We start from the raw sequence: 27,713 nt of genomic DNA, 5'->3' as shown, positions 1-27,713 counted from the left end.
AATAAACCACAAGAGGGCAAAGGGAGGCCAAATGGATCAGCAGAAGATGTGATAAGTGTGTTGACGGAGCAAAAAAGACAAAGAGATTTGGAGATTTAGAGAGAAGAGGATGAATTTATTGCTCTGTAGAGACACAGATATTGAGGGGTAGGAAAAGGGCGGGGGCTTGGAGGAGAGGGAAATCAGACAGGTTGGACTTTAAGAGCACACACAGACGCACTCTGTTTAATGTCTTGCTGACATTTCTGCTCCCCATCTCCTCCCCGCCAAGCATCTCTCACTGGAGACGAATGGGCAGAGAGGAGAAACTAGAGCGGGGGTGCACAGAGGAGGTGCGGTCTGAAAGGATGTGCAGCGCTCAGCCTGGACCTCACTCAAGGTCACAAGCCCCAGACAAAGTCAGGGGTCGGGGTTCATGGGAGGGCCAGCCAATGAGAAGGTGGCCAGGTCTGAGTGGGATAAGGTTTCACTGCCAGAGAGTCTGCTAGATGGTCCTGCCCAGTTCCAGGACAACTTATCCTGTCATATTTTTCTTTTTTTTTTCTTTTGTCACCTTCTTCTTGAATCTCTCTACGCCAGGGGTGTCAAGCTCCAGTCCTCAAGGGCCGCTGTCCTGCAGTTTTTAGATGTGCCACAGGTACAAAACACTGGAATGAAATGGCTTAATTACCTCCTCCTTGTGTAGACCAGTTCTCCAAAGCCTTGCTAATGACCTAATTATTCTTTTCAGGTGTGGTGCAGCGGAGGCACATCTAAAAGTTGCAGGACAGCGGCCCTCGAGGACTGCAGTTTGACACCCCTGCTCTACGCACTGCTGTATCTTTACATAAATAATGTCCTTGTTAAGAGTCCGTAGCTGTACCTCGATGTAAAAAAACATCCTGCCCTCTAGAGTTTCCCCAGGCCAGTTGAAGGGGCTACTCACTCCGAGTCCTTGATGAAATTCCTTCTGGATTCCGTCACTCCATTAACTTGGCCAGTCAGCGCTACATATGTGTGTATGTGCATTAATGAGGCCTTCGTACACTGTCACTGCTCAGTGTCTGGTGCTCGTTGGATTGCTCTAAATCAAACCATCTGCGCATTCAGTGGGTGGAATGTTCTCCTTCCCACATGCTGCCGCTGCTTAAACACCTCCCATTCACTGACCCACTGCTAACTGCTGGTGTCCATATCAACAGACGAAAGATGTCAGCTACCAACTTCCTAGTTGGCCCAAACATTTACATATTAACTTATCAACCGCTTAGTTAGCAGCAGTAAGTTGATATCGGCTGTTCAAACTCATCCAACCTCATATCCACCAAAAAAAAGAAAGAAAAGAACAGTCTGATGCCCAATCAGTTATCACATTGATCGACCCTTATCACTGACTTGTCAAAGTTATTTCTTTTTTTTCTAATTAGTAAATGAAGCTGCCAACAGAAGTCTATTACGGTCAAACTAAGAGAGAACAATGGTCTTTGTTGTTGGGGAAGTTAAAGTTTCAAGAAGACAATAGGTTAGCTATTTTAAGAATTAGTTACATTCCCACCACACTGTTAAATTTCTGAGTTTCAAAAACAAAGGCAAACAAGATGCCAAAGGAAAATGATGTCATTGTCATGCTATGCATTTAACAGGCCATTAATGGATCACCACAGAAGCCAATGATGCTGCTGACTTTTTGGACTTGTTGAATAATCCCTACGACATCATGTGCCACAGCTCTCACACATGTGTCCATATCAACAGGCAAAGGTGTATCTGCACAAAGTCAGATACACTGAGACTCGAATGTCAGAGATGGCTGAATAATAACATAACTTATTCCTACGCTACCCCATGCAAATGCTCTGCTATCCTCGGTATGCGAGAGCCTTGAAACTGAAGACAGGACTTATTATCTAATTAATTCAGCAAATAATCATCGATTTGGAAGTATTGAAAATATTGAACTTTAATTCCCAGATGATCAACTGATCTCAAGTAAAGGAAAAAAGGCTAATAAAATATAACAGTAGCATCACAACAAAAGTAACCTGAAGCAGCACAACAGGGAGAGAATCAAAGGACAGATACTTTTAAAAGTAGCAAGACAATATGTTCAACAAAATCCCCTTCATTTCCAGTAACTGGAAAATACATAATGCTAGTTATGTATAATATCAGCTATAAGAATGCTATGTATGTCAAACATGACTTAACAGAAACTTGACTTTGTAATTTGACTCCTTGAAATTGGCCTCTGTCTCTTTAAGAAACTCCTACTCTTTCCGACACTCTGCTTTCAGTACGGCTTCACAAAAATGCTCTTCATTTTGCCGTTAACAACCGTTCTTAGGTGCGTTACACTGAAAGTAGTTTGTATGACAAGCTCAGTAGACTCACAGTTCCACCTGGTGTTTGCCAATTGCTTCTGCCACTAGTCTGAAGGAGTAGGGGAGTCATGAGGGAGTGGTGCTCTGTGAGGTGGAATCTCAGCTGGAGAAATTAGGCGGCTGTTTGTATGAGCAAGTGATTAGGCATGGAGCATTAATTGATTTGTCAAACATGGATGAACGCATTAAAGCAACAGTCCAGGTAAGTTTTGATGAGGGAATGACATTATAGTAAAACACGAAACTCGAAAAAGTTGATTGGGCTCAATCTGAAAATGTCGACTGCCTTTTCAAAAACTCAGACTTAAAGTAAGAGTCTAAGATACCCAAAGAAGTTAGTTAGCTCTAATTTCTAACATAAAAGATCCTATTTACTGTATAAATCACTTCTACTTTTTCTTCTCACTGCTCTCTCCCTCTCGCTTCACCTACACCAAGTGCCCAGCGCTGGCACAGTCATGTCCGCCAACGTTTGCCGCTCTTTTAATGGTGACAGACCATTTCCCTCTGCTCAGCGTTCAGCACAGCTGTTTAGACAGTCCCACAGAGGTTTGACCGGGCCGGCTGGCTTGAGTCGCGCAGTGCAGAGAGCAGCGAGGACAACAGGCAGCAGTGTGTCGACTTCTGGCCAGGCCTGAGAACACTTCACTAACCTGATCAGCACCAAGACAAATAGAGAGGTGATTGCTTCCCCGTGGCCCATCTGGATTCTCTTAAGGCAACTGGAGGGGGAAAACAGGGGTGGGCGTACGTGTGTGTGTGTGTGCGTGTGTGTGTGTGTGCGTGTGTGTGTGTGTGTCTGCTCTTAAAGGCTGCTACTTTACATAGGGTATTTCAAACGCGGCGCTGACTTGCCGACCAATTACAGCCAATCGCCGCTGTCGGTCTGACTGCTTTCACCCGTCAATAAAAACATTTTTGTTGGGCCTGTTCAAGTCTCCCTGCACTGCAGCCTGGCCCAGACAAACATCTCACCCCGGAGTTTTGGCATTCCGAGACGCGGCCGACGGAATGCCAGCACGGCGGGATTAAAGATCTTTGTAATCTAAAAGAGGAAACGAGGAGCAGGTTTTATCCTGGAGAAAGCACTGGACTGAAACAAGCTGACCACATTGTAGGTGTGAGTGGTTATGCATAACAGATGGGGATATTTTACTTACAATAGGAGTACTTTAATCAAACCCAAGCATTATGGACCACCTTTACTAAAAATCTGAAAGTGACCTTCTGAACCAAATGGCTGAACCTTTATGTCAAGTTTAAGAGGCCTGTGATTTGTAGATTTCTAATAGGACTATCTCCACCTACTGGCTGGTCAGAGAACAGCATCTCACAGCATCTCTGCAGCTCCAGACCATTAACTCGAATGAATTCTGGTTCAGACTGGTTAATTTTATTTCATACAACTTTCTCGTGTGTGTCTTTCTGCTTCATTTTCTGCAAAGTAACTTTAATGAAATATTCTGCTGGACGGTCACTCTTCAATCAGGGCTGTAATGACCATTTGTTGGATAAACACTTTTAGCTGGCTTCTGCTAGCCCTGTATAGCTGCTCACATGAAAAAGCAGGTGTCAGCAGTGTCACGGTCGCATTTGGTTTAATTTTAGCGATAAATTTAAACCTGTTCTACAGGGTGGGACTTTCAGCAAGTATCTACCTGCAATTTCAAAAAGTTGTTTTTTTTTGTTTTTTTTTTTGCTCCCTCCCATTTCAGTTTCAGTATCTGCATCTTCCTATGCATGTACATGTATGTGTGCGAGAGCGAGTGGGTTTCTGCATGCACGCGCATGTGCTTAGGCTGAGTAATGCCCTGCCCGCTTAGAAAGTGGGGGCCCAAGCTGGGTGCTTTAAAGAGGGTCAGTGTGTGCCTGTGTGTGCGTGCGCGTGAGTGTGTGTTTGAGCCAGTGGGAGCTTAGGAAGGGGCCCTATGTTTTGTTCTGTTCCACATCAATGGGACGTCAAGCCGGGTTTGGGCCTGACAGCACCCGGATTAAAGGTTTTCTACTAGACACTCTAACCACCCACCCCCCTCTGACATTCACACACACATGCATACACTCCAAGAGGGCTGAAAGAACGCTTTAACTCTTGGAGTACTAAATTGTGATTTGCCAAAAAGGATACAAGAAGGGGAACTGGTCTTCACAAATGTAAAAAAAAAAAAAAAAAGGAAGTAGGAAGTTAAGTTACATGTGTCTGTGCTTGGTTGTGTGTTAACCACTACAAACAGGCACAGCTAAATATAAAAGACAACTCTATGGTTATTAAGTAAGCATAGTAAAAACAAAATGTTGCTTGATCCCCACATGGTGGTTTTTATACGGCCTAAGAAATGTTTGTCTTCCAAAAGTTATTTATATACCTTAAATGAGTTCAGATCTTGCCACACTTTGACCATAAATGCACTTTATTGCAATATTATGTGGCAAAGCAGCACATAAATGTGATGTAGAGAGAGAGAGAGAATGATCCATGGATGAACAATTTTATAATTAATCTGAAAAGCATCACATTGTACCCAGACTATTTACCATGGAATAAGTTTTGACACAACCACCTAACAAAATCCACTGATCCTGGCATAAATTCAGCTGCTCTATCTAAAGGATTTAGGGTTTGTTTGAGCACTATAAAGAGCAAACAACATCATGATGACCAACAAACACTTCCGACAGGTCAGAGATAAAGTTGTGGAGAAGTTTAAAAGATGTGGTAGGTAAGTAAATGGATGTGTCAATCAACAGGTTGGACAAGGAGTGCCTTAACCTGAGAAACAACCGAGAAGCCCATAATAACTCTGGAGGAGTCACAGAGATCCACAGCTCAGGTGAGAGGATCTGTTAACAGATCAATTATTAACTACCAGAGTGGATCTGTGATTGTTTTTAAAGTTTTATATGTCTGGCCTCAATGAAAGAGTAGCAAAAATAAAGTTTGATTTACAGTTTGCCAAAAAAAAAAACCAAAAAAAAAACCTAAAAGGTTTCTGTACAGCATTGAGTAAAGTGGGTAAATAAAAATGTGTACCACCCTTTTTAAACTTTCTTTTGCAAAAATGTGAAAAATTCATACTTTTCCTTCTATTTGGCAATTATTCTTTACTTAATCTTTGAGATAAAATCCTAACATGACACATTTGTTCTGAAAAAAGTGAAAAGTTAAAGGATCATAAATACTTTTGCAAGGCACAATTTGACTTTTTCCTTCATATTGTGCTCTACTCCTGAACATGCAAGTAAATGACATAACTGCATGTGTGTAGACACCATTTTGATCATATGAAGGTTTCGCTAAGTTTTAAATGAATCAAAACATTCTGACTCCCAAGATAAGATTATAGGCAAGTGCTCTCTTTGTGAAATATAAAAGAAACACACAGAAGTGAATGAAAGAAGGCCATGTAAGAGCTCAAAGAGTACAGGCTAGCCCAAGGACAGATTGTGAAACCAGCCTACATGAAACAAAAATGTATGCAATGTCAACAGCCTCATCCCTTCATATACTACTAAAAAGATAGAGCGATCATATGCTTACAACACACAAAAGGCACAATTCTCAAATATTTTCACAATACAAATTGATGTGTTAATTTCAGGGTGGGTTCATTCAGCGTCTCTGCTGAGGCTGGGAAACAGACAAAAGCAGGAGCGCTTCAGTCATACCTATTCAGAGCCGGGATCGCAAGCCATCTAATGAAACACTTTTAATTATAAGGTATTAAAATTATATTTAAAGCTGCACGTAACTACTCTGATACTAAGGTCAGGGTCGCAGGTTCACCTTTTTTTTTCTTTTTTTTTTTTTTTTGCAGTAAATAGACTCATAAAGTGCCCAATTTCTTACAAGCATGAACGTAAAGGACGCAGTTGCACCCAAAATATCCCCGTGCATTTATTTTTAAGCAAGAAAAAAAAAGTTGATATTCTGTGCTGCTTTCCTGGTTGTGGCATGCAGGCAGGGGCAGTGAGATGGAGAGAAGAAGACGGGAGGAGAATAGACAAACGAGGGAGAGAAGCTGCACAGCCTCTGCTTCTTCTCCCAGGCGGCGGCGAAGATCCAGCGGTTCGTGCCTCTACCGGACACTCAGCTGACAATAAACACCTTTGATGCTGACTTGCTGTTGGGCTGTAAAAAAAAAGAAAAGTTCCCAGTAAACCCCTATGGTCCGGGTGTTTGGGGCGGGAAGGGGGAGAACATCCAAGCAGACCGCCTCATATCCCCCCATGACTTAATTAGTGCACTCTGATTCCCCGCATTAGTTTACTGTATAGGAACAACTTTTATCCTTAACTGTAATCAGCTTGCCCAGAAGAACTGAGCACAATAAGAAGCCCCGTTTGAAGTTTTCCTTTTGTGTTATCTTGAGCACTTCAACAAAAGCCCAGTGCAGCCAGCCTCAGCGTATAATAATGGTCCAGTAGGCCGTCTGCTTGTTGAAAACCTGCAATGTTGCATGTGCCACCTGCAGTTACTTTTCCCCAGACTAACGCAGTTGTATTTATTATGCCTTAATTGCAGCACAAGCGCTTGTGGCTTCAGTGGTTCCTCGAGGATTAGATGTTTTTGTGATTAGGTAAGTGATCATATTACATATAAAATTGATTTTGTTAAATTATTTAAGAATTCCAGCAGCCTGGTCCACCAATCTCATGAAAATGCTCTCTCCTGATTAAAGGATTTATTCCTTAAGTGAATAAATTCTCCCATTTATCACCATTTGCCCTCCTCACCCGCTGGAAATAAAAAAAAAAATAAAAAAAATGAGAAGAATTCTTGAGGTGTCATAAATATGCATAATCAAGGAAGGCTGGACATTACTCCAGCTTTTAGGTCCGTTATCAAGAGACGGCCATGACAGGCTGCAGAGCGTTTATGAAGCTCTTTTAAATCACTCTGAAGCTCAAGGTTGTCTCTAATTTGATGGTAACCTTCTTCATCTATCACGGAAAACACATGAAAAACTTCTGTTTAGTTGGAGAGTTTAAATGTATAAATATTTACTTTGTTTAAAATTGTAAATGACTATCTGAGAATTTTATGCTTAACAAGGTGATTTGGTGTAGCTCAGACAAGCAGTCTAGGAGTATTTGCATCCAGGAAGATGAGAAATCTTTGACTTTGACCCGCATGTTTCGTCCTACTAGAAATAGCCATTTCCCAGTCATTGGCCGACTCAAATTTGATGCAGTCTGTGGAGGTAGCTAAAGATTGGGGCAATAGAAAGGAGGCCTTGCGACCCCTAAGCTTTGGAGTTTCTACATTGTCGGAATACCAGAGAAAATGTGCAAAAAAAAAAAAAAAAAACAGATCAATTAGAAGAGAAGTTTAACTGTATAATGCCAATAAAGATTTTTCCTTTGATTATTAAGAATGTAAGTCAAAAAAAGATTCTGAACCTTTCTGTGTTATTAAAATGTAAATATGAACAGATTAATCTTCCCCCTTCGTGCCTCTCCCCAAAAATTGATAGTCTCTTAACATTGTTTTATATATTCTGAGATATATCAGAGTCCCAAAAGTGTCCCAGTTAAATTTAAAAAAAAAAAATTAATCCAACTCTGGCAGGTGTATGAACATTTTGGGGCTCAAGTATTGATATCTGTGATTTTTCATTTAAGTCAGAGGAAGATTTCCAGAATTAAAGTGGTGAAGGCTCACAGAATTAGGGTTTGTTTTTTTTTATTTAAAGACCTTTTTTTTTTTTTTTTTTTTTACTGCATTAGATTTCTTTACCGCTGAGCAGGTTGTATGTGTTGCAGCCCCTTCATGGTAGTCTCTATTAACAGTGCATCTGCACCATCTAGTGTGTAAAGATGAGAAAGGGAAAACTTAAGACCTGTCCAGTCACACGCCTCACACACACGTTGATTTTAATTATCTGTCTGGAGACCATTTTTCTAAATAAACTAGAGATCCACAACAGTAGATAAGACGGCCTCATTTACTGTGACCTTAATATCAGACTAACAGAATAAAAGATTAAAACTCCATCTTGTTATCATTTGATCAGCCAATATATATATATATATATATATATATATATATTTAAAGTAAAGAAAAAGTGTCTGTTACATACATTAATAATTGTCTTTTGCTTTCCAGAGATAAGATCGTAGGGTTAACAGGCCCTGCATGGAAAAAAAAAAAACACAAAAATACAGATTTCTCTACAATACTGCCACCATTGGCAAAACTGCATTTTAAAGCCTCTCTTCCAATAATCAAAAACACAAATAGGGACTGGTTTTACTAATTAGCCTAAACTATGTTATGTTAAGGCATACAATATTTGTTAATACTTAACACAGATCCCCATACAAATAAATCAAGTTAATAAGACTTAATGGATGTGCAAAAAGCCTTTATGTAAATTAATCTTTTATCGCATGATTTGCACAACCACCTTTCACCAAGAGGAAAGCAGTTAGTCCAAAGCGCCCAGAGTGAGGCCCTCTTAATGATTTTACATCAGCAGTGGTACAACTGTGGCCTTTCAGTACAATTGGTTTATCAGATGATACAATTTGTTTTAAAGAAGACGCTTTCATTTCACTGTTGTTGTATAAAGGACTACAAACACTCCCTCCATCATTAAATGCTATGTTGTTTTTTATTATTATTATTATTATTATTATTATTATTATTATTATTATTATTATTATTATTATTATTATTATTATTATTGAGATACATGCACAATTTTAGCTGCTTCAAAGATTCAACATTTTTGGACATGATCTCTCAATGAGCATTTGTTTCAGAGACAACAGGCCACAATCCTACAGCAGAGCTCCTTTTTTCACCTGTTAAATTGATGGAAACAGCTGTTCCCAATACATCAGTATAACTGGGATGCCTCAGAACAGCAGGAACTATTTGAATCAGTGTAGAAACTTGAATTTTCTGCAGTCTCGTAATTTTCAAAAGATGTAAATAGTTTCACAAATGCTCCTTTACAGAAAATGTCAGCAAAACCTGAAGATATTATATTTTGGTGCACATTTATGTGCTTTCCAATAAAAACTGGCATGTGGTTCCATTTAAAAGTGTTACTTTTAATCTAAATCTGCCAGGAGACGGAATCATTTTGGGGTTAGGTACATTCGGAGTTCAAATGAAAACGAATTTATCATTTCAATTTCACGTTTGAAATGTTACAAGTTTTTTTTCAAGCCTGTGATTGCGTGTACAATCCAGCAGAGGGAGCCACTGTCATCTTTAGAGATTTCCCCCAAAGCTACGTGGCAAGCGTTACACTCTGTTAAAAATGTATTTCACATCGCACTGGGTTTGAGTATTTTTTACTCAAATGTGAAAAGCCAAAAAAAACAAAAAACTAAAGTGTTGACATTAAGACATCTTTAAGTGAGAGTGTTTCCACTTTTTGTACAAGAGCTTAATTATTTCTCTAACCTTGTTATTGGCTTTTACCTGAGGCAGTAAATATTTGGATAGAAGAGGCTTTATCAAAACATTCATGTCTTAGCAGGAGAAGTTGGTATAATGAACATTAATTATGATTCATTTTCACCATTGCTCAACACTGTGGCTCACAAGAACATTGATGTGGAAAAATGTGTGAGGGATGCTCCAAAATGTGTTGGAAAAATACAGAGGCTTTTCAGCCTCACACACTGACATTACAATATCTTCATTAATAACAGATAAAAATCACAGTAAATTTTGACATTATTACTTTGCAGTCTTATGATACTTTGTTGGTCTTTACTAGCAGAATAAATGTGCTAAGTACTATTGGTTGTGCCTGAACTCACAGGACTTAAACTGGATTACTGCATCTCTTTGTAAGCTTAAACTGTGTTCCGTGTCTTGCAAAAACTTTCACAGCTCTTCAACTTTTTCCACATTTTGAGACATCACAAAAACCACCTTACAAAAGTAAACCTGAAAGGTTTGCACAAAGAGACATTGTTCCATTTCCATTATCAGTTTGCTCTGTCTCTCTCTCTCTATTCAACCCTGTTTATTTTTTAAAAGATAACATAGCATTTATTTAGCAAATTAAATAAATAATATCCTATCACAATGCAGACACATTTTGTACTCTTTTAGAAGCAACACAAAATGCCAATACCACACACTTCTTTCCATAAGTGCTTGAAATCAAACACAAGGGGGAATTTTAAAAAAAGCACAATAAAAATCAAGTAGTAAGTAAGTAATCATATTTTAAGATGACCTTATCTGGATTAACAGTAATATACATATTTGTAACTAGAATGGAAAGATTCAAGGGATGTGGATACATTTGGTGTCCAAGAGGAAAGGTACCCAGGTTCTTGTTGTGCTACACGTTTATTCAGTACTTTAGAAACATCTGGAAAATATCCCCAACAAACTTTTTCACTTGTTAAAATGCTTCGTCTTTTTGTCTTTTCTTTCTTCTTTTACACAGATACATTTGGTAAAACTAACCCAAACAGCCAGCTGGAACTATACAAACTTGACTTTTATTTCATCACGGCACGCTGCAAAAGAGACGTGCAGGAAGAGCTGCGAGACACGGCTCTTTTCCATCTTCCTGAAATTCCAAAAACAAATCCCATAACATCAGTTGGATTGCTCCAAATGAACACCAAGCCCTGCAGCTAAACCAAGCCAGTACCAAGTATCAAAATTGTAATTATGTCCATCTCCTGGAACTTTACCATTCTAGCATAATTTCAATTCCCTTTAAGAAATTATATATATATGCATAAAGTGAATAAAAAATTTCTATTAAATTAATATTGTCTTTGCTTTCCAGAGATAAGGTCATAGGGCTGGCTGGCCCTGCATGGAAACTCAGTTGTCTCTATGCCCAACGGCACTCTGCAGTTCATCCAGAGGGATTTTGAAGGGATTCCCAAACCAGAAGAGACGAATAATCCCGAGTGACCTCTGGGTCTGCACCGATGTCTCCGTCTAGCGGGACATGGCCCAAAAAAAAAAAAAAACTCCCTAAGGATAAAGCCAAGCAGAATCCTGATCAGATGGTCGCACTGCTTTATCTGACCAAGATGTCATGTTAGGTATTACATAATCACGAGGGAAGAATGCTGACTGGAGAAAGTTATCCCACAGACAGGCACTGACCTCTACGAGGCGAGTCAGCCACAAAATATCATTGCTAAAGACGCTGGAGGTTTTGTAGTGGTCCACAATCCTCTTACTTTGGAAATCAAGGTCTTAAGAGTATGGAGAAACACTGGAGAGGCCCAGAATCCAAAGCTGCTGTGATTTTTCCAGTCAGTGGTGATTTAGTGAGGCAAGTCATCCACTGGTGTTGATGCACTGTGTTTTATCAAGACCAAAATCAGCAGAGCCATCCGTCTCAGAGTTTCAGATTGAACGCGGCAATAGTTAAAAACAAACAAAACCTGATGGAAAAATAATGGCATCAAGATCATTTGGGAAAAAAAAAAAGTTTATTAACTTAACAAGCATACAAAACAATAAATCATTTTCAGACTACCAGTGCCGTTTTAGTGCAATTCCAAAATATATAGATATATGTATTTTCCATATGGGCATTGTTAATCAACCGTCAGAAACAGCCGTTTAAGTAATTTGATTATCTTTTAAACAATTATCCTAACCAGAGGAAATTCACACATCATACCATCTTGAGGTAAAACTGTACACATCCAACCGTTAATGTACAAAACAAAGCACTAAAGATCGACACATTAAATATAGAACAGAAATATTAGCACAATACAAATCAATGCATTTGTTAGGCTTAAAAAAAGAAAAGAAAAAAAAAACAGTACTTTTGGTTTTTGAGTTTAATAAATATATAGGCAATGCACTATTTCATACACACAGACAGAAATTGGTCTGAAAAGATACAGACTGTCAGTTTCTATTTAAAAATAAAAGAAGATTTTTCTCGTTAAATGTGGGTTTTTTTCTGAATTAATAGCTGCAGTATAGATGAACGTGAGGGCAAAGTGACTAAATTATTTATTCTCAGCCTTCAGGTAAAAAAAAAAAGGAAACCAAGAAAATATAGATTAATAATAAGACATTCAATGTTCCATTCCTCAACAGCGATTGCAGACACCGCAAGTAAATGCAATTAACTTCTTCCTGAATGAGAATTTTACTGTAACTTTAAGACCGGATCATAGAATTACACAGCGAAGATGTGAGAGCAAGATCTCAAAGACCCAAAACAACAAATACTCAGAGTACTTGGGGTCCTGGTCACATCCACCGTTCAAAATTTCCTACTCTTGCCAGTTTCGTGCACAACTTCGCCGTAAATGAAATGGAGTAGTCTTCTTAAAGGGCCAGCCTAGTATCACTTCACATCCACCAGAGAAACACTTTGTACCCATTTCACAATAAATTTTATGGTTGTTTCTATATTTATCCCACTTAATATTTTCTGGTTTGTGTAGGAATCAGCCTGTCAGAACCACAATTAGTGGAAATAGGGTGTAATTTAATGTCTTCAATAAATATTAGAGGTAATGTAAAATATTTGGGGTTTTAGCTATTTTTTATGAGTCCTCCTCTATAGATTTAATCAATTAATTGCCCAGTTAATTAAACAAGTGCACAATGGCTAAGTGCAGGTATGAACTGCTTCCTTACAGGTAACCATTTACATGTAAGAAGGGAGAAAATGGCAACATGGAGGTACAAACTGGCCAAGGAGCGATTTGACCCAGAGCCCTTTGAGTTTGAACTCTGACCTGCTGGTTCTATCTGTCCAACGAACAGAATCGGACAGTGCTTCACAATATGAAAGAGGTTTTAACCCTAAACGTTGTAAGCTTCACCATTCAGTGTGCCATCCTGAACAGTTTCTCTAAGAAAAAAATAATAATCTGAGGAGCTCTGTAGATCGACCTATAAAATGCACGACTAAAGCCCATTTATAAAAGGCAAATATTTTAACGATCCATGATTATTCCCCTTGGCTGACTTGTTTTTCCTCCTCAGGTGCTGCAGGTACGATGTTGCATAAATAAACTCACCATGAATCCTGACACCCTTGCAAAGCTCATGTTTTATACATTCCCTCATTTCAATAAATTGGATCCCCCTCATTTATATATATATATATATATATATATATATATATAAATGCATGTTTTAACTCAGCAGTTCTTTCAGTTTCTTTTTTGTTCAATCACATATTCCTTAAGTTAGTATGTTAGTAAGGAAAACTGCTATGATCTGGCATCTACCTTCGGGTTAAATATTAAATGCACTGCCATCACAAGTGTACAAACCAAAAATAAATAAATCTATGCATGGTAACATCTTTCACTTTTATACCATTTGAAATCGCATGGTACCTTAAATACTATGTGCCCTTTGAAAAAGCAAGGAACGTGTACATCATTTAATATTTGTGCCATTTCTCTAATATGCGAGATTCAAAAAGCACTCGAGGTTTCATTCAGCACCAAGCCACACAGCGAGAACACATATAGGCCTTTAAGACACGGCTCTCAATCACAGCATGTTATCTGTACAGAACACAACTGGGTGAGCTGTGGCCATCCTTTCACAGAGTCTGAACTAAACTCAACACCATCTTGTATCGCTTCTTCTGCTTTACTCATAGTTAAATAAAACGTAAGTAAGAGGCAAGAATGTCCTCCAATCTCCTCGGCTACATATTTTATAATACCCTAAAGGAATTATCATTATTTATTTGTTTGTTTAATCTGTGCTTTAACATTGTAAATTAAAGAAGAGAAAGACATGGCCACAGCTTAAAGGGTAACTCAACAAAAACTTTTGTGCACCTCTGCTTCACTGCCACGCCCCAATGATGTCACAGCAGGTGTTCTCCGCTATCAACACCTGCTGCAGCATCAGTTTGACGAATGATTAGAAGCTGCAGTCACAGCCCACACAGAGGATTACAGCAGAGCTTATCAGCCTTATGCGATTCAGTGTTCAGTTACCCTTTAATGCTTCTCTTTTTGGTCTCCTCCCAGCATAGTCTGTACACTCCTTCAGCTCCGCCGCCCCCGTTAATGAATGTCGTCCACTAGGTTCCTCTTACATTGTCCGTGTTGCACTCTACCTAATGCACTCCTCCTCAGACGGGCTTTCCGATTCTTCGTTTTCACTGTCATCCAACTCTGGAAGATCTCCCCAAAGGAGCAGATTCAGACCTGCACGGATAGTTAGGTAAAAAAAAAAAAAAAAAAAAAAAGAAGAAATATTTAACAGGAAGACGCTACATGTTTACAACAGCCCACATTGGCACCCTCTGCAACGATGTGGAAATAGTTAAACTGAGTTCATCTTTCACTGTAGCTGGGTGTATTTACATAATGTTAAATTAGAAATTCTGAAAACAGCAAGTCACGATGAAAAATAATCTTTTGAGAAGATGGCTGTAAGGATCAGCCATTGGTATGAACAAAAAGTGATTGGAGCAAAAACTGCAGGTGAAGGCTTTCTGATGAAAACATAACTACTGCGTGTGATGAAATAAACATGGGTCATCATTCTGTTACAATCTGTGAAACAAAATAACCATCTGAGTGTTTATACCCCAAGAAAACAGACGATAAATTTCAGTTACATTTATCTTATCCAAATAGTTAAATGTTACTGATGATTATATTGGAAAGCAATTTCTTTGCATGGCAGTTTTTCCAACCGACGGAATGGAGTGAAATTTTAAAAGGTTGGATTTTTCCAACCTTATTCTTCAGCAGTAAAAGAAAAGTTTATTTTAAAGTGTTTTGCACATCTTTAACTGGGTGCCTAAAGAAAAAAAGTGGCTGGTAAAAAAAAAAAAAATCATAAAAGAATGGGCCTTGTACTAACCCGTAGCATCAAGTCTGTTGAGAGTGGACACAGCGTCGCTGTTGAACATCCAGAAATGGCCATTGTTACATGACAGCAAGCAGGGTTTGCAGGGGGCAACCACATGATAACCCACAACATTGCCACTGTGAGCAGGAGTTACAGGGAATAAAGAAGAAACCATAGGTCAGCACTTTTCCTGGGGACATGTGTGAAAAGTGCTAACTCCACTAGTGGCTGCCTATTATCTGCCAGGTGTTTGTTTTTGTCCTGTGTACAACAACAACAAAAGACTGGGAATACAAAAGAGGCTCAAACTCTGCTGCAATGTGAATTCAATATACAGCAATGAAACTGCTTAGCAACTATTCTGATCATTTTAAGTGGAAACTCACAGAAATTCCACTAGTAATTCGTTCAAGTAACAAAAGCAAGTTGGAAATTAAAGCCAGCAGCTTTTCATTTACATAAAAAAAAAAAAACATAAACAAGCCTCATTTCTTAGTTAAAATAAAGACTATTGATATCCTGGAAGAAAATGATCAAGTGAACATACCATTTGAGACATGCAATGTCTCTCAGTTTGCATTTGCAGCTCTCAGTCGAGTAGCAGCTGGCCACAAAGTCAACAGTTCTGACGGGAGGAAGCATTCAAATAAACACATAAGGCATTAAACACGTGGATAAAAAATAACATCGAGACTTGCTACACATAATACTTTCGTGGAAATACTTTACTGAACAACAGTTTTGGAAGCCAATTCCAAACCAGCAGCGGACATAAACAGAGGCTAGCATCTAGGCTAATCCAGTTAGCACCTACCTGTTTGGAGGTATATCCGTGGAAAAGAGCTCAACTTCGGTGTCTGCAAGAAGCACAGCCTTCATCCCCCTGGTGCACAACAGACTGTCACAGAAGATGCAGTTCACCTGGGCCACGCATTTGTTCTTAAAGCTGGCGTTGGATGTGGACATTGTTGTTTAGCTAATAAAGATAAACCCTTCTCGCTGTTCACGCCGGTGGTGTTAAACCAGTGTGGATCGGGTAAATAGTAGACGATTAACGTTTACTGTCGATGCGGCAACGGCGACTGGTCTAACGTTCTTGTACAAAAACGTTAGTTGTTTTGTTTTTTCTCCCCTCTGCGCAAAAACGGAAGACAGGTAACGGTACCGAAGAGGAATAGATCCAGGCAACAGCCGCAAAATGACCGCTACATTGAAACCGGTTAGCTTTATTATTTAAAAAGAAAGAATATCGTCTTTTTATTCAGCTATTTCGAGATCCATGCATATATACTTAACAGCTAACTCAATAGCTGTCAGGTTTGTTTACAACTTCCTGGTGTTTAACGACACTTCCTAAAACCACGTTTAAAAGACCATACTTCGGATTGTCATTGGATGATTGCTGCAGGAGCTAATCTTATTGGCCAGTTTCGTTACAGAACCCGAATTTGATTGGTTGAAAATCAGAGTTGAAAAACTCTCAGTAAATAATGTAAAAATATATTTGTTAAGTGAAATGCCATTTAAATCTCATGCCACTGCTTCAGGAGCTAAAAGTTGGCCCGCATCATTTGTCAGCCAACGAGACAGAAAGTGGTGTTCCGGGTAGGCGGGATTTACGCAACCATTTCATCCAGTGCATCCGGGGCGTAAACTTGCAGATCCATCGTTGAACTCCTCTACCTTGTTGCTAAACTATAGAATAATAAAGGACAGAAAAAGTAAGTAACACGCGAAACATGGCTCTCTGACAAGGTACAAGTCAAAACAAAACAGAACAAAGTTCATGAAAGTTGTTTAGTGAATGGGACTATGCATGCCAGAAGAACAATTACTGTACATCTTGTGATGATGTTTAAATCGTAATTGGTAGCTATGGTACGATACGGTTAAAGGTCTTGCTATTTGATTTGAAGATTTGAGATTGCATTTGGTTATCTGTTGTTTCAAAATCCTGTTCCTGGACAGATAAAGCAATGGCTGAGTTACAGTGAAAAGAGAGTCTCTAAAAAACATATTGTGATTTCTTATCTTTTTTTTTTCTATTGGTGTTGACAACAACAGTTAATTTTCAATGTTTTCTTTATTAGAATCACATCAGACTGGGACAAGCCAGAGAAATAAAGTCTGGACTGAGTTGTTCTACAGTGGTTGCAAGTGGTTTAAAACTGATTTTGTGATTGGGAAATTATTTGCCATATGGGGCATTGATAGTTGTTTCTTTTTCTTTTTCTTTTTTTACGTATATCTTATCCAGGGATGCAAGGAACATTTCTGTCCAGGCTGTTTATTGGCCAAGATATTAGTTCTGTTAGTCTGTATTATGTTGCTCCCTTCTCATGTTGCCATCAATTAATGAGATGATAAACTCTGTGAAAAGTGTTAAAGAATTGGTTCCCACCTAACGCTGTTTCTCCAAAAGTGTTGTGCAATGTTCACCACTAAAACAAATATGAATATATTAAATATTATCTAAACACATATCTGAAACACGCATCCCAACCGTGATGTCAACAAGTGAAGCATTTAGAAGTGTGTAATAAATTGAAATATAAAGAAATAAAAATTTAAACAGACCATTTCTTCATAAGTCATTACCATGGCATGCTCAAATGTGTAAATGAAGAGTAAACAATAACAAGAACACACAACTGAACATTCTCAAGTCAAATGAACTTTGATTATTTGGATTATTTGATCTCACCCGTACATGTGGAGGTTTGTTAGATTTTATTTTTATTTATTTATTTTTTATTATAAACAATGTTTGCTGTCTTTTGTCTTACAGTAAAACACATTGTTATGTTTTTGTTAAACATAACCAATATCTTTTATTTATGTCTAAAGACAAACTGACATGTTGTTGAGTGGCAAATTGGACTGTTTAGTGAAATGCCTCCTAACAGACGTCTTCTGCTTTTGTTTTCTCATTGCAATTAATCAATCAAATTCTCACAATAGAGAGTGCTGGACCAAAGTGCTTCCCATTGGTGCAGTAATAAAAAATAAAAAAAGAGATCAGAATAAAAACAGCTGAAAACAAAACAAGCAATTAGACAACGTAGGTTTGAGGTTGTTCTGGGTTGTTTGTCACCTTCCTGGATGAGCTGTCAGTATACTCCTGGAGTTATTTTGGTAGAAATATAGACAGGACAGAGAACTCCAGGGAATGCTCATCATTGTGTCGCTGATATTGGCTTTCATTGTGATTTTATGGAGTTTTAGACCTTTAGAAATGCCATTGTAATCTTTTCCTGACTGATATATATTATATTAGTGAATTTGTTTCTCATGATGTGCTGCGTTTTGAGACTTATGTTATCAGTCAAGTTGTTTAGATTTTTTTTTTTTCAATTTACAGCCCTGGTAGTAATTTTTCTAGAGTGTAACTGGTAAAATTTAATAATAATATAAAAAAAAACCTATGGCTAATCAGACGTGATTCATAACTCAACAACATAAAGTTATATTTTCAGATAGTTTGATTTGATCTCCCTTAATAAATCACGGAAAACTAATTATTCCATTACCTCAAATGTCCTTGGTTTGATATTAGAATTAGCCTGAGAATCTGGAACGTTTGTTGAAGTGTGACAGCAACGCATAAACAATAAAAATCTGAAAGAGGCACATAGCTTTTCACTGCTCTGGCTGTTAACTTTTTAAAAAAAACCTCTTTCTATTGTATTTCATCGTGGAGGTAAGATGTTGCCCACTTGCCTTGCCTGTGTGAGTTCTACTACCCATGTGTGCATGCAGGCATCCATGCTTGTCCTGCGCAGTAGCTGACCAACACTCCATCACCACTTTGGTTTCCTGCCTCTTTCTCTCTCACTTCAGGAGGAGGAAGAAGAAGAACAGATCAGTTGAGTTTAGACAGGCGGGCGGGCACCAACGCGAAAGCCTCTCGGAGAGTTTTTCGCCGTCAGAACAAGTTTTAGAAGAGCTTACTTATGAACTCTGTGTCTTAGGTTTTATTTTCTTCCTTTATGAAGGGAATTAATCTTTTTCCACTTGAAGTTTTTTTTTCACCACAACCGGTTTTGAGGAGGCGGTGAGGCAGCAGCAGCAGCAGCAGCAGGAGCCGCGCCAAACTCACAATGCGCCCTGAGTGAGCCGAGGCAGGGAGACAATACAGACCGCACCGAGAGGATCTGCCATCTCCCCACCCGGGATCTCCCCGTTGTTTTTTTTTTGTTTTTTTTTTACTTCTTCTGTCTTAAGAGCACTGTTCCAGGAAGGCTTTTTTTTTTTTTTTTTTTTTTTTTTGCTTCTATCCACAGCCGGTTAAGCGAGCTGTTCAGAGTGGGGGGAAAACAAGTGGGATCTGATCTCCAAACTCAGCCATGACGTCTCCGGCGAAATTCCGAAAGGACAAGGAGATCGTGGCCGAATATGAAACTCAAGTTAAAGGTACAACTTTTTTCTTTTTTTTTTACGCATTTTGCTGCACAAAGTGACGCAATTTCGCGTTAACCCCCCTCCGCTTCCTTACTATATATTTCCTATGGATCAGCGTGTTATTTTCTCTACCTTTACCTCTGTGTCTGCGCCCTCACCTATCATTCCTGCTCCTTTTAATTGCGCCGATCCTTTGCGAAAAACGAATTTGTCGCCAGGCAGACGTATCAGATCTCTGCTATTTAATTAACTGGAGTCATTAAAGGGTAAATATGATGTCTCTAAGCGTGTGATCGCATGGGTAAGAGGCAGCGCACAGATGGCTAACAAAGGCAGGGGGAGGAAGAAAAAGAACCGCGCAGAAATCAGAGGTGTAGTCCAGATGTGGCCTCAGCGGTCTGTTATAGGGACACAGAGAGAGAAAGCATATGCAAAGGTGATGTGTAGTAGAAACAGGAGGTGGAGGGGAGGGGGGGTGATTCAACACAAGCTGGGGTGTAGGGCGTTTTCTTCCCCTCGCTGCATGTGTCCTGCGTGTCTGCCTCGCTATTCTGCATTATACTTCTCGTTTATGGGCTGAACACACATTGCAATTAAAAGATGGGATGCATGCTCATTGATTACAGCTCATCTACAGGTTAGGCTGGTAAGAAAAAAGAAAAAAAAAAAAGGCAGATGTACCGATTGGGTACTGTAGTGGCTTGGTCTATGAGAGTTAAAGTGACTGCTTATCAGATCTGTGAGGTTATGTGGTTCATACCTCAAGCTGCAGAAAAAAAAGGGGAAAGAAAATCAGGGGTGGCTGGTAGGGGGAGAGGGGATGAAGGAAGGATATGATCCTCCCATGTGAACAGGCTGTATACTACAAGCTCTGCCACCACCAGTGCTAGATCACTTGATAAGATGGGCCACCACTTGCCTCATCACTATCACCACCACTTCCCACCTCTGCTCGGGACCGGTCTGATCACTTCTTCCCACTTGCTCTGTCACCCTCAGGTGCTCCCCGTTTCCTCAGAAAGAAACTGCTTTCCACGATCAACTTGTTTTGCCAGAGCTGGATTAGTCAGCCGCAAGGGGAAGAGGCATAAATTATAACGTTGGACTGGAATTTCTTGTGTTAAAGTAAACAAATTGAAAGGAAAACATGAGATGAACGTTTAGGCGTGGAGCCTTCAAACACTATTTTCCTTTGGAAAATGTTCAGAAGACAAACGTGCCGCTCTCAGACGACTCAGTCCGATGACAAGAAAGGGAAGCTTCATGATTATCGGTTCTGATCGTAAAGGATTGCAAATTGGGCTTCGTTTGGATTGTAAGTGGCTGGTAACACTAATAAACGGACAGGGTTTTCAACATCTTTGACGAATAAAATCTGAAAAGTGTGGGTTGCCTCCTTTTCCCCTCATGATGCTAGACCCGATCGATTTGTTTTTCAAGCTCAGTTTGAGACAGCTGTTCCGGCCTGACCTCAGAAAGTTCTTATCGAAGTAATGGAGACGTCTGAGAATGAGCTATAATCTTGGAAGATTTTCCATCTGTGTTGGTGCAAAGTTGGTGGATAAACGCTCAAGAAGACTCCCATCAGCGCAAGGTGGCCCCGTGGAGTCAAATATAAAGTCATGCTAAAAACTTTCAGCTTTTTTCTTGTAAAAAATATTGGAGAACCCTTACATAAAGTTAAATAAAGTATATAGGTTCTCTAGGTTTTAAAGTGACAAAATGACAAACGACGTTAAGGGGTGCGATTACTTTTGCAAGGCCCTGCATGTTTCTCCACAGTGAATAATTGCTTCGTTGTCAAAACTATCCATACTCTGACAACAAAGGTGCCAGTTTACAAGCGTTTCCTGTAAACTGAACAAGGCCGTAGAAGAATCTTAGCTGCAGTGACTCACCTCACTGTTACCTGCTTCGCTCTGTGCCTGTTTGAAAACTCTTGTGAAGTTGCCACCACTGTGCAATTAGGGTTTGTGTCTTAATCTCCCTCTGGACAGGTGTTTAAGCTGGGCAGTCGGCGTGAAGGCTTCTTTACCGTTGCTGCATTGTGACGGCTGCCTGCCACGCATGTCACACCATGGACTTAATGTTTGTCCATCGACCCACTGCATCGATTTCTACAGTCATTTACTCCACTGCTCCCCCGGTGATCAGCTGCACTGCTGCTCTGCCTCCACTGTTTTAGACTGTAACCTGCATATTTTTACACATTCGAACTTATGGAAAGGTAAACCTGCACATCTGCATAGTTGCTTTAAGTATGTGCTCTACGTGTGTTGATTTGTCTGCTGGTTAATATGTGCAGTCTGTCTTGGTGCAGGGGCAGCTTGTCATGCTGTTTATGGGCGTGTTACCGAGGGGATACCTTTCTGAAAAGATAACGCTTGCTGCGGCAACACACTGCAGCATCATGGGGAAAATAAATTCAAATCCTTCTGTGGATACGAGATAAGTTTGCCGCAGAAGGAGCAGCACAAGTATGCACCGGTCCTCACAAATAACTTTTGCATTGTTAATTGACCACCTAAGGAATGTACTTAGCCTGTCTATTTAAGAGTTATGCCGTAGCTGTTACCTCTTCAACCTTGTAGTGTTTATATCACCCACTGTCACACTTCACTGCACTATATATGTCCAGGATGCTTTCAGTGACAGTGAAGTCATTTCTGTCTGCCATTCCTATTCGGTTTCCACAACTTCTTTTTTAGATTTTCTTCTTGTTTTCATTTCCTCATCTGTGCTTTATGAAAAAAAAAAAAAAAAGAAAAAAAAAAAGAAATACCCATAAATTCAGATAAGACAGTGTGGGCTCTAACAGATATTGTTTTGTTGCAGACTGACTGAAGAATGTTGCCTTTTATGCTTTCGTCGTGCACATTGATGCTTTGGTGCCCTCATCGCTCTCTGAATCTACTGTACTTCACACAGATGCAGTGCTGATATGGGATTCTGGCTGAGGAGAGGAATGTTCCTACTTGCTTAGGAACAGGGTGTGTTTGTTAGTGTATGCGTATGAATGTGTGTTTGTGTGTGCGCATTTAAAGGGACAGAGATAGGTAAAAGAAAAAAAAAATACAGAATACAGAGAAAAGAAACAGACCTGGCAAGAACGGCAGTGAGAGGGAACGAGGGGAAATCTCAAATAGGGGATAAAATACATATGACCTGTGAGCAACGCAGCCGAAACAGTTAAGGAGTGTGTTTTTTTTTTCTGTCTTACGACTTTACATTGATTTCATTTTTTTGAAGCATAAATAGAAGCAGATTTTATGACAAGTACATTTTCAAAAATAACAAAAAATTGTGAGGTACTTGTGTTCAACCCTCCTGAGTCACTTTGATAAACCCTGAGCCACTGGACTCACAGGCTGTTGAGGTATTCCTCTAACGGCTTGAACCAAAACAATTTTTAACCCTATAGCTGAAACTCAGTCAAACTGGATGGTGAGTGTATGTGAACGTACATTTCCAAGTCTTCCCACAAATTACCAATTGGATTTAGCTCTGGACTTTCACTCAGCCATTCTGACCGATAAATATGCCTTGGACCTAAAACATTTCACTGTTGCTCCAGTTGTTTGTTTTAGGATTGTTGTTGTCTCCGCCCCCGTGTGGAATCTGTTGTAGCCTCTGACTGGTTTTCTTCCAGAATTGCTCTGCATTTGGCTCCATCTACCTTCCCAGTAACTTTGTATTTGCCAAAGAAAAGCCTCCCTGCAGCATGATGCAGCCGCCACCCTTTTTGTGTGTTAGGATTTAGGATGCTTTCGCCGTCTGTACATGTTAGTTTTCTTGCTCACATTGCAAAAACATATTGTCCCTTCTCCCACATGTTGGTTGTCTTCTTTACATGGTTTGTAGCGAACAGGAAACCAGACTTTTTATGGCCTCCTTTCGGCAGTGGCTGTCTTGTTTCCACTCTTTCATAAAGGCCATGTTGGTAACAGTTACCATGTGTCCAGATTGTCCCACCTGAGCTTTGGACATCTGCAGCTCAACCAGAGTCGCCATGTAAATTGTTTGTACATTAATGTTATTTTTCAAATCTCTGAGCTCTTCACACAGAAGCTGGATTTACACTGAGACTAAATCACACACAAGTGGATTTCATTCACTAATTAGGTGATCTCTGAAGGCAGTTGATCGTGTTTTGGTGGATGATAGAATAAATTGGACTTCTTCAATGCTTGCCATCCATTGAACATTTTGGTAAATTAGTTAACAAAATGTTAATTAGTTAATTTGAAGATCTGACATGACACTGTTATGAGCATAGCATCTATTGCGAACATGAAGGAGTCTCCATGAATGTTCATGACTGTTGTCATGGAGTGTCGTTCGGTAAATAACTTTTAATGCAAAGTTGTAATGAGACTTCAATTAAAAGTGCATTAAAAGTGTTAACTTTGCACTAAAAGTGTCATTATTTACCGTATGACACTTCATAACAACATTCATAAATATTCATGAAGACTCCTTCATGTTCACCTAACAGGTGTTATATCATATTTATTATATCAGACTTATGCACTCCCCTTCAAATAAAGTGTTACCAAGATTAAAAAGAAAACAAAAAACAAATCAGCATTTTCCTTTCCACTTTACAACCACTGTGTTGCTCTGTCCTATTAAAATTCCTAATGTAATATATTGAAGTTTATTTTCACAAATACACACTGCAAATTCAGGAATGGTGTCGATTTGTTTAGGGATCAGAGACTAAACTGTGTGTCCGCCTGCGTGTATACGTTACTGAGCTCCGTGCTGACAAGGCAGCTGTGGAAACGTATGATTTAGGATAAAAGACTGCTTTCACTGCCACACAATGGGAGAAGTGGTGATACGGAGCGGGACAGTGGATCTGTGTCTTCGTCTCATCGAAGCCCTGTGCTTGGGCCATACGTTGAGGCGACAGCTGTAATTCATTCAACGAAACGACAGTCGGAAAGAGGTACACGACGGCTCCACGTCGGCCACGTGTGGCTGAAAACATGCAGAGGATTCAGATCGTGTTCAAATCGAGGCAATTCAATGGGGCGACCGTAACACATAGCATTTACTTCCTGCAGCCCCGCACAAGTGCTCTGATTGAAACTGCTGACATAGCTCAAAAGAATCAGACAGGAAGGAAGGATGTTTGTGTGAAACGGGAACACACATGGATCATACAGAAGTGTGTGAAGCTTCCTGTTTAGGCCCACGGCTTTGTGTTTGGCCAAAGGAATCAGCTGCCTCTCACATAACACACCCACACATGCGCACGCGCACACATAAAGCTGCAGGACCTTTTGGTCTGTGAGGCTTATTTTGACCCTACAGTTACCATCCTTGCACCGTAAAATAAAAAGGAATAGAATGAGACAGACAGCCTCCTCCATCCATGGTGTGGCAAAAGAACAGTAGTCCAAACCAGGTGTCCCTCTGCCCTGTAGAATGTGTGTGTGTGTGTGTGTGTGTGCGCTGTGTCAGCACTCTACCCGGCGCTTATTGATTTCCTGCTTCCTTCGCCTGTTTGCTTTCTTATTCTTTGCTGCTCAATATGAAAATTTACTGCCACACCTGAGAGAAAACACGCAGCTCTACATCTATTCGCTCTGTAAGTGCTGAGGTGGCCTCCTGCAGTGGACGGCCTGCAGCCTCATGACGCAGCGCTGCGTTGTTGCGGTTTGATTGAGACGTCTAATCCATCTCTGTCAGCTCCACAACTTATAGAATATGCTTGGCGGCTGAAGGATGTGACACTAATGGCCGCTGTTACCAGTTCATGCCAAGACAATACAAATAAGAAGGATTTTGAAATATAATCTAGCAAAGAAGAGAAGTGTATTCAAGTTGGGAAAGGTCAGAGTTCATCTGCTGTGCCAGGTGTTCCAGACGTGAAATCCATTGAGCAACAGATGTTCGGCCCGCTCTGATTGGCGAATCCCGTCACTCTGATTGGCCCCCCCCCTGGCCCGCCCACCTTCTCAGGTGCTCACTGTTTAATGTGTGTTGAGCTTCACCCCTGAAGGTCTGGTTGAATAGGTCAGCTTTTGTGCCACGTCACTCAAACAAGCACAAACACCCAAATTAGTTTATGTAAAGCACAAAGTCGCTCACAGCCGCACTCAGCCCTGCGGGCTTGGTGGGTTTGTTGTTACCTGCTGTGGGATTTAATTTTATTTTTTTTGCATAATGTCAACTGTCGCATTCCTCTTGACAGACAGTTGATTAATGTGAGATGATAAAGTTGTGGTGCAGAAGAAGTTGCTACAGACCTGTGTTTGTATTTGCGGACACTATGGTTAGGATGTTGCGCCGTCTTTTCAAATGATGTTTGTTTCGAGGTGTGAGAAATGTCATCTATAAAACTATTTGTATGTTTGAAAATGAGTCAAAAAGCACTGAAAAAATAACATGGTCTGATTAAAAATAATGTGCAACTGAGTAGGTTAACTTAAGAACAACAATATAGAAGATGTGGATGTATATATATGTGCATAAAAAACAAGACTCAGTAATGGTTATACTGTCTAACAGCTACTGTGGAAGGAGGACCTGCGATCCACCACCTTTTGTGCCCGTTGAAGTATTATTTTAGTTTGTGGTCGTAAAAACCTTTAATGCCAGGTGGTCCGATGCAAATGTGGTTGTAAAAGTGATCAGCTGTGGAGTCGTCATCAGGGCGCCTAAAAAAAACATCTCCATTCCTCATTTTTACAGTTTATTTCAGTCAAAATTCAGTCGAAATTCACGCCATATTGTTCTCCTTTCTCCCCACTGTGTTTTCCTCCGTGGTGTTTGTCAGTTGTCGTGAAATATGACCCTCATCCTCCTATGACAACCTAAACCTATAATCTGCAACCCTTGATTACAGTATACGGCTCACATATCGTGCGTGTGTGCAGGCCTCACCCTCTCCTGCTGGACACCGACTTAAAAACAAGCTGGGATATTTAGGTGTGACTGAGTATGTGCCGGACGACAGCACTCTTAGGATGACAGAGATCTATATAAGACCAGGCCGGGTGGAGACAAGGCCCAGTCACATCCTCTGTAAGACAATCGAATAGGTGAACAGTCGCTCGACTGTAAATAAACAGAGAAGGAAAGGAGAGAAAATACAACAGAAGACAGGTTGTATAATTCTCCCGAGGGGCACAAAAGGAAACAGGTTGTGTTTGAACAGCCTTCGTACTGGACGGAGAGCAGGGGGAGACATAGCGAGGGGCTCTCACCAAAGGAGGAAAAATGGCAGGAAAAAAGGAGCGGAAAGAGGAGGTGGATCTGGAAAACATGTGAAAGGAAGCCAGGATTGATTTTAAAGATGCTCAGAACCGCCTCTCACACTCTTTGTATGTGTTGCTCTTCTACCAGCCGTATCTCCGTCTCTTCCTCTCTGCTTCCCCCTCCATCAGCAGTTTCTCCCGGCGCCGATGAACAGTTTGGTTGCCAGGGTTACCGAATTGCCCCATTTCTTTTTTTCTGGGTTCAGAAGAAGCAGAAGGGAAAAATGAAAAAGAATGCTGTGGATTTGACTCCCCTGCAGGGCCTGGTTAATCAGGTTAGCACCAAACACACACAGTTTAAAGCCATTTGCAGACCTTTGTTTTGAAAGGTTTTTCCACATTTGTGGTTTAAACTCTTGTTTACGTTTATACCTTAATTACTGCTAGATGCCAGTGCTGTTGTCCTTCTTTTCCCCCTTATTTTTGAGGAAATAAGCGTGAGAGATGAGTCAAGAAACGTTTTGGGTTTTTTTCTGTATCCAAGATTTGGCCGTGTCTGATCTTTGCTTCTCTCAAATCAAGTGATTTTTTTCATCCAGTTTATTGATGGGTTACAGACCAAGTGTGGTGGGAGTTCTGAGTTTTGATTTATTCAGTGAACAAGAATGAAAAACACATTTTTCAGAATTTAACCTGCCAATCTTTGGTAGATTTATTTGTTCATCTTTAATAAAAAGATAATGATAATAAACTCCTGCTGCTGTTTCTCCAGTTGAAGTCGCTGATCCAAACTAATATTATCTGAAGCGCAATAGATTTCTGGGAGCCTGGTGTTGCATTTTGAACTCTGTAAATAATTAGCAGAGAGAAAACAGGATGTTCTGGGACCGAGGGGAGAATCTGGCTTTTGCGACAGGTTTTTCTCTGTTGGAACAGAGCAGTCACAGC

The 27,713-nt window shown here is 40.0% G+C and overlaps 2 protein-coding genes across 5 annotated transcripts in view; one reads left to right on the top strand and one right to left on the bottom strand.

Annotated features, from left to right (window-relative positions):
- Positions 1–13,706: 13,706 nt before the first annotated feature.
- fam72a (family with sequence similarity 72 member A) lies at positions 13,707–16,484 on the bottom strand. Its single transcript, XM_044122636.1, has 4 exons — positions 15,971–16,484; positions 15,704–15,781; positions 15,169–15,293; positions 13,707–14,504 (listed from the first exon to the last, which is right to left on the bottom strand). The coding sequence occupies exons 1-4, from the start codon at positions 16,120–16,122 to the stop codon at positions 14,410–14,412; spliced, it is 450 nt and encodes a 149-aa protein (XP_043978571.1). The 5' UTR covers positions 16,123–16,484; the 3' UTR covers positions 13,707–14,409.
- Positions 16,485–16,837: 353 nt separating this feature from the next.
- The window catches only part of srgap2 (SLIT-ROBO Rho GTPase activating protein 2), a 62,756-nt gene continuing 51,880 nt past the window's right edge, over positions 16,838–27,713 (top strand). For 2 of the 4 annotated variants that reach the window (XM_044121351.1, XM_044121350.1), the window contains exon 1: positions 18,815–19,569. In XM_044121351.1, the coding sequence (XP_043977286.1) occupies positions 19,503–19,569 (67 nt within the window). In that variant the 5' untranslated portion in view covers positions 18,815–19,502. Of the gene's footprint in view, positions 16,878–18,810; positions 19,570–27,713 lie in introns of those variants that run through there. The other 2 variants (XM_044121354.1, XM_044121353.1) reach the window with 2 other exon arrangements.

This window comes from Gambusia affinis, linkage group LG07 (assembly GCF_019740435.1).
Source record: "Gambusia affinis linkage group LG07, SWU_Gaff_1.0, whole genome shotgun sequence".
NCBI classification, from domain to species: Eukaryota; Metazoa; Chordata; class Actinopteri; order Cyprinodontiformes; family Poeciliidae; genus Gambusia; species Gambusia affinis.
The sequence above is the reverse complement of the archived record's forward strand: the minus strand, read 5'-3'. Positions and strand labels throughout refer to the sequence as shown.